This window comes from Neolamprologus brichardi, chromosome 5 (genome assembly GCF_056152115.1).
Source record: "Neolamprologus brichardi isolate AB-2024 chromosome 5, ASM5615211v1, whole genome shotgun sequence".
Lineage (NCBI taxonomy): Eukaryota > Metazoa > Chordata > Actinopteri > Cichliformes > Cichlidae > Neolamprologus > Neolamprologus brichardi.
The window spans coordinates 13,004,492-13,012,463 of NC_142108.1; the positions used below are offsets into that span (position 1 = coordinate 13,004,492).

Consider the following 7,972-nt stretch of genomic DNA (forward strand, 5'->3'; position numbering starts at 1 on the left):
AGATTTTGCAGGTGGCTTTTAATCCCAAACATCAAGCCATTATGTGCCCTGAACACTGAGTGACATAATCATAATAAAATCCCGAGTTGTAAGTTAGTGTAAAGCAATTCAAGTGAGCTGTTTCCTAAAAATAAGAAGCAACATGTTAATGCTGCTGATGTTTTCATCTGAACGTGTTATTGAAAGAGGATATAGCCAGTTTTCAATAGTAAACAACGTCTGTCTGTCTTTTCTTTCTTTTCTTTCTTTTTTCCTCAGCACTTCCTTGCTTCTTGTAATCAACAACATGTAACCACATCAGTTGAGGTGTTGTTTCATTTTTCAGGTAGACAGAAAAAATCTGAAACATCTACCCTTTGTTTTTCTTTTCTTTTTTTATTCTAACAGCAGCTATCTTTAAAAACATAGAATACACATTATTCAGAAACACAGTTCACGTAGAATTATTATGAAAACTTTCAGTATAAACCAAATGATCTATTCCTGTTAGTAAAGGAAAGAAAGTTGCTAAATCTTAATCAGGGTTCCTTACAGGAAAGTCTCAAAGGCATATCTGTGCAGGTGCATGATTTTAAATCTTTCAGTGTTTATTTGAGACGCCTTGTTTATCAAATGTTGCTCATGCAGGCTTCGTTTATGAGATTATAAAAACCACAGCCAGTCGTCTCATCTGAGGCTTACAATGCTGGCATGATCTCATTGCAAATGTTGTATGTGTTTGTGGTCGAAAGGGGGTGTAAACATTTTCTTTTAGCTGCGCACTGTTATTTTGCAGTACTGCTTGAAGTGGGGCAAAAACAAAAAAAGAAAGAAAAAAAAAGTGATGGCTACTGTGACACTACTGTGCATGTACTTACGTTCATACTCATTTTATATTTGTTTTTGCAATTAGTAACATTAATATTTGAATTAAATGCATTTATTTGCCATTTTTGCCTTGAAACCTATTTCATTAAAACTCTTTAAAGAAACTATGATCCAAGCCAAAACAAGGGACAACTACAGGAAAAATAAAGTAAAAATAAAAACTAATCTTAAGTGTAAATCCAGCATAATTGAAAGAATAAGTAGAAAGTTGTGTTGAGTAATTCGGTCACAATCAATCAATCTGATACTTGCAGAAGTTACATAAATGGCCTTTTTGTGAAGACTGAAACATTAACCAAAAATATTTTGAAGATTACACTCATGGACCAACAGCCATAATAGTTCTAGTTAGCTTTGATGTCAGCATTAAAATACAACACCACTGTTTTATTATTATATTTTCTTTTCTTACAATGACTTTAAGGGCACGAGAATAAACTTACTTTTAATTTTAAAAACGAACAGAAAAGTTCACGCGGCATAGGGCACGACTGTTTTAGCCCATAGGGGTTTTGTAACAAGTGCAGGGGAAAGAACTGCAATAATGCTATGAGAACACTGCAAGTTCATAGTCACGCCAACACTAGAAAGAGAAACTGGCAGTTCAAACAGAAGAAAGGTTTGATAAAAACCAAGTGCCAAGGTCTCACCTTTCAATTTGCATGTGCTCGACTGGCAGAATGACGACTAAGTCATTTCTTTACCCGAAGAGTTTGAGCTTTAACATTTGCATTTCTTTCATAGATTTTCTGCTGTGAATGTAGAAGTGTCAGAATTAAATCAGTTGGGGGTAGATATCAGGTAGCAGACATTGCCTGTAAAAGTTATTTTATGAATTTTTTTTATAGTTGTGTCATATAAAAGTGATACATTGCAAAATGTTCACAGCTTTTAACTGAAGCGTAGACAAAATAATCTGATAACATTTAGTATTTGAAATGTATTTTAGTTTTGGGTTAGAGATAAAATCTGGCTGTGTGAAAATAGCATTTAGTTAGCGTTGACCTCACAGCTTAAGTCCACGTGACTTTTAGCATTAACAACAACATGGGCTGCACTGAATTTCTTGCATGTAAGAAAAAAATTCTTTGCAAATAAAGTTTAATCTTTGAAGAAAACATTTTTCCATCATTAGCATACTTTAGCATTTGTATGCTGACTTCATAGGCGAAGTATGAGAAGCATCTCCCGTTACCCACATGACCCATGCCATCTTTAAAAATAAGACAACAAAAAAGGGAATGAATCATTATATATTTTCAAGAACACATGTCATCTTTGTGAAACATTTCACATTTAGTCAGTTAAGAAAAATATTATGACTATGTGTCCCAGAGCTGTTCGTTGAGCCCGAGAGCTGCAGCACTTGGCACCTCTGGTTCCCTCTTTGCACATCGTCTGTGATTATCTGCAAACATTTCATCAAAGCAACCTGTGCAATAAATGCAAAAACAAGTTTAACTGAAAAGACTTTGGCAAACTGGTGCAACAAAAAAACCCCAAACCAAAAAACACAGAAATAACTGCATGTTAACGTAAATGACTGTTTTTAGATCGCAAACCACCTAAACATGATTCACTCACAGTATACATACCTATTTTTGGTAAAGACCATTATCTATATCAGGCAACATACATGTCCACTGTGTCTATATATTTGAATAGAATAGACTACTGTTTCTCGAGTGTGTGCATGTGCGCTCCACACACAAGATACAGATGAAAGAAATTGCAGCTGTGATTTTTATATGCCAAAAAAAGCAGGTAAAATATTTGTGCCAGCACTATAACCAAAGCTGGTAAGATATATCTAAAAGCAGGAAAGGGGAATTTGTGACTTCCCTATTCTCACAGCCAGCACTGAGTCTGTTTTTTCACATGATTCAAATCACTCATACAACTGAAAAACAAGTGGGCAAGCATGAACATTTGAACTTTCACACACCTGACTTTGCCATCATGCGAATGCATTTGACTTCTGAGAAACTGCATTTGGGGCACTTTATGTCTGAGTTGGGGTCAAAAGGGTGTGTGTGTGTGTGCGCGTTTGTGTGTGTGTGTGTGTGAGTGTGTGCATTTGTGTGTATATGTATGCATGTGTGTGTGGGTGGGTGAGGGGATACAATGCAAATGTAAATGTAAAACAATTGTAATATGTAATATGCAACTTTTAAAGGTTTGTGTTACAGATAACCTGACCTCTCCACCACACATGAACATAAATAAGTAAAAGAAAATTTGAAAAAAATAAGAAAAAGGAAAAAGCAACCCCCACTCACTCAACAAAACCAAACTGTTGCTTCCTGTTGCAATTTTCTGTGTTGGTTGACCTTGGGTTGCCAGCTCAGTGCCTCCTTATATGTGTCAGCGCACTTTTTTCTCATGTTCACCTTCTCATTTCTGTTCGGTTTCTGTTGCAGTTCACATGGAGATCACCAACCTTATACTTCATATTTTCGCAAGAATCCCACATCACTTCTGGTTTTTTTTTTTTGTTTTAATATATTGTCTCCTATTTGGGTTCCATGAAAAAGAAGATATTGACTCATATCATTACTAAAATGGTGAAACTGTTTAGGTAGAGTTAAAAGACAAAGTATAACATAACAAGACAAGGAAGTTGGGTCCCTTGTGAGACCCTAAGCTTTACACCTAGCAGAACTATGCTCCTCTGTTGCAATTAGAGAAGTATTGTTTGTTCAAATTTTAATGCAGTTGTGTAATTTCTTTGTGCCAAAATATGCTTTATCATTGTAGGTTAAAAAAAAAAACCCCAAACCAAAACAAACCAGCTTTAATAAACGTGTGAGAAATAATGTCTGAAAACACACACTTCCTCTGTAAGGACAAGACAAATTTTTACTCTACGGTGAGAAGTTAGAAGTTAGAACCTTCACAGACATCTCTTATTTATCTACTCTTCATTAGTGAACTGGCTCAACTGAAATTGTACCACTGTGACTTATATTAGTTATTACTATTATTTTTAGTGTTATGTAATTAACTGTGAAAATCAAATAAATCTCTGGGGAGAGTTTTTTTTAAATAAAAGTTTTCAGTGTGCAGCCAAATTTTTTGTTGAGTTTTAATTAAGTTACGAAATACCTCTGCAGATCATTATATTTTAATTACATTTCATTTTATTTTGGTTTAATTTTATATTAAAATTAAACCAAAATAATAAATTATGTCATTTAGCGCTATTAACCGTAACTACTGTAACTACTGTAATTAAGTGTAACTGTAACTAAATTTAACTACTGTTTTTAGCAGATTTTTAGTCATAGTATCAATTCATCACAGAAATCTGAGGCTTTATTAAAGAGGATTTAAAGTTTTAAGTCCCACAACATTTTTGTTCAGATTTTATTTATTAACTGCAACCATATTATGCAAATATAGAAAATAATTATAATAGTGATAAAAATGATACACAGAAGACACAGAATATTTTTTGATTTTCATTTTCCACTTTTCCAAATGATCTGTTCAGCTACAAATGTTAAATGTTATTTACATTTCTAAATTAATTAATAAACTGTAGGATATTGTCTGTTAATGCTAAATATTTACAACATTAATACATTTCATACAAAGCAGATATCATGGGAAAATTGCAATTTAAGAAAAATCCATATCATACTTTTCCAAGTAATATATGCATGCTTGATATGTTACAATACAATAAAAGGCCAAAACAAATTTGAAAGTATAGTACCATAAAAATCAAAAAACAAAACATATAATGATGTACAAACAAGATGTTAAATTGATCTTAAGGGTGGCAGTAACATTATTACTTTAACACCTCCAGAGTTCACCATATCAATCTTCCTCCTACTAAACCATTTGAATTTGACTTCTCCCACCAGTTGTTCCATTGCTCTCTGAAGTGTAGCCGTTGGTGAATGAAGCTGAAGAGTTGAAGCTCTGCAGCATCTTTGACTTTCCCAAGCAGGTTTTGTACATCATCTCAGCACGTCGTCTGAAGTGATGGTCCAAGAAAAAGTAAATGGCTGGATTCACGCAGCTGTTGAGGAATGCCAGGCAGCAGGAGATGACGAGCCCGTTTTTAAGCTGTGAGTGAACTTCACTGCTGGCTTTAACGTCTCCGAGACGTAAAATAACTGTGATGGATTTAAAAACATTGTAGGGGAGCCAGGACACCACAAAGGCCACTATGATGCAGAGGACCATCTTCAGGGAGTGCTTGCGGCGCGCTTCAGCACGAGGATTTCCCGCAGCAGCGCAGTGCTTGTTGAGGTGAATGATGATGGTGCCATAGCAGAGCACAATGATAAACACTGGGAAGATAAAGGTGAGTAAGGCCATGACCAGGCTTATTCCAAGAAAAAAAGGTGAACTTTGATCTTCTGTACAGAAATTGACATCTACTTTCCGGTACACCAGAGATGGGATGCCAAGCACCAGGGAGCTTGCCCACACTGCAAGACAAGTGGCACGAATGCACAAACTACTCCTGAGGTGCCTCGAATCCATCAGCTTCACAACAGCCAGGTAGCGATCAACACTCATGCAAGTAAGGAAGAAGATATTGGAGAAGCGGTTCACAGCAATTATGTAGCTGCTCATCTTGCAGAGAAAGTTGCTAAATAGCCCAAAGTTCCAGTAATTTTTCTCCATTGCAGAAATGGCCCACAGTGGCAGCGTCAGGACAAAGATGAGGTCAGCCAGGGCCAAGTTGACAACAAAGGTGTCCACGAGACGACCACCTCTCTTCTTGTTTCCCACCACTAGGATCACAAGGAGGTTGCCCACAAATCCTGTGAAAAATATCAGGAAATAAATTGTAGGCAAAAAATACTCTGAGCCATTAAGGGTTTGTTCACACTCTTCCTGGAAATCATAAAGCGAAAAATTGTCAGTGTAGTTGTAAATGTAGAAATAGTCTACAGGAGTTGTGTTTCCGTCCATTCTGGAAGATCACACAGAGGCTCTGTAGTGCAGCCGTTGTATTGTGGCAGAGTGGTTAATCTAACCATGTCAGCATGCAGCTGCTTGATATTACAAGTGCTAACCACAGAGAATCCTATTTCAGCTGTCTTCCTCTCGCTTTACTGTGCTGCGTCTCCGTCTCTCCGTCTGCTCCGTCTGCTCTGTCTGAGTTGTATAAACCCAAAACAAACAAACAAAAAACTTGACACACATTAATCAAACTTGCTATACAATAACGTGATGTTCCAATATTACAGTGCATTATTATGGGTACAGCAGATTGTATGAGTGCAAAACTTTTGCGTTTAAATAGAACTCCTACAAATGTTTTCCTTCTGAAAAACTTTGAAGTCTTATACATATTTATGCAACTTTCTACTCTAGATTGTTATATGATGGTGCCTATATTCATAAAAAAGGACAGATTTCACCTTTAAATTGCTTTACATGAGCGCATTTTCTTTTTCCTTTATCAAAGAAATTGTGTATTGATGTGCCACACCAGTAGGGGGCAGTTTGATACTGTATGTGGTGACCTCCCACTTAATGTCAGGATCTGTGATTCCTGAGAAAATGCCACTGATCTACTTCAAAAGGCTTTAGTATTTACACGTGAAAAATAAAATTAGGTTCACAGCTGGCAATAAATTCACTAACATCAAAATTTGTGACTAAAGTCAATTTACAATGCATTTAATGTCTGGCCTTTTTTTTTTTTTACATTTATTTTTAAATTTAAGACACATTTGAATTGTTTTGACATAAGTGTATTGAGCCCCATATTTTCAGATAACACTCCATGTAATGCTCTTATGTCATCATTCATTTGTTGTTGTTGTTGTTTTTCATATAGGGTAGTTTTTGTTTTGCAGTGCTGTAACATTTTAAGGTAAAAAATAAGTACCTTAAGGAATAAGGACTTTGGATAAATTACTCGGAGATTTATTCAATTCTTGAGTTAGCTTGGCCTGCTACTACAGTTATATCAGGAGGAAAAGTATAAAAATATGCATGGCTATATAAAGAAATATATATACACACACAAATCAAATCAAATATCACACAATTTTTTCCGTAACATTTATAACTCATCAGCCTTTTTATTATGATCACAAAGCAGCGCTGCTGAAACAGACAGGATATACACTGTTTGGTTCTTGTTTCTATGCTTTTTCCTGTCAGACTTGATATTTGAACTGCTGATCTCACCTCTGTTTTATTTTGTTTTATAGAGAAAGTGAGCTTGCCATTACTTAAAATTCAGTGGTGCATTCATCTTTGTTTGTGCAGGTTTTTGTGGATTTTAACCTGCTTACACGTGCCTGCACGACTCTTACTATTTAAGTCCAAATCTTTCATTAAACAGCATAGTGATCATGATTTCAGTTATGCTGTGTTCAGACAATGTGACTGCATAAGTGCACACATTTGTAATTGTGTGACAGCATTATAGTGTCAAATTTTAGGAAGCAGCTGACCTACATGTCTGAACTTAGATATAGAAGTTCTTCATTGTACAACTGTAAACACATTTGTGTGAAACCCTCAGAGTGCCAAGGAAATGTATATGACCAAAACCTCAAAACCAAAAAAAAGAAGAAGAAGAAAAACGAAAACATGTATCTCGCGAACCAGAGATATACTCGGTTACGCCTGAATACCAACAGAGTCAGCAGAGGATATTAGTCATAAAACCAAGCAGACAATAAAGAGATGTGTGTACATTGTGCACAGATGTTTCCACGCATAACCACAAAAAACAACCATGAGCAACACCGAAAATCACTTTTTGTCAAAAAAATGGACTTCAGAGTTTGATTTTAGAATTTGAGTGGACCCTTGTTACAGGAAAGAAAACTGTCATCACGACTACCTCGACCACAACAGGACAGACCAAAGGTGAAACGAAGTCCCTGGTCTGGCTCGTTGCTGTTGTGTTAGAGCCAGAAAAAGTGAGGCTGGCCACATCTTATAGGAGGCTGGAGAACGTGTCATTGTTCTGCGGAGAGCTTCAGTTAAGAAAGCGCAGTGAGTGAATGACCTCCTTATGGGATCCCTGCTCCACTTTCTAGCATTGAACGTTATTCAAACACTCCTTCACTTTGTAGTGTCAAGGTGATGTGTGGATATACTCATCACGGCAGAAAAT

General features: G+C 36.1%; 1 protein-coding gene across 1 annotated transcript; it reads right to left on the reverse strand.

Annotated features, from left to right (window-relative positions):
* Window positions 1–4,651: 4,651 nt before the first annotated feature.
* On the reverse strand, window positions 4,652–5,802 carry gpr25 (G protein-coupled receptor 25). The gene has a single exon (XM_006784802.3). The coding sequence runs from the start codon at window positions 5,800–5,802 to the stop codon at window positions 4,708–4,710; it is 1,095 nt and encodes a 364-aa protein (XP_006784865.2). The 3' UTR covers window positions 4,652–4,707.
* Between the last annotated feature and the right edge of the window lie 2,170 nt (window positions 5,803–7,972).

What these genes read in the sequence shown, in the direction of transcription:
- gpr25 (XM_006784802.3), bottom strand. Translation starts at nt 5,802, where the DNA reads ATGGACGGAAACACAACTCCTGTAGACTATTTCTACATTTACAACTAC.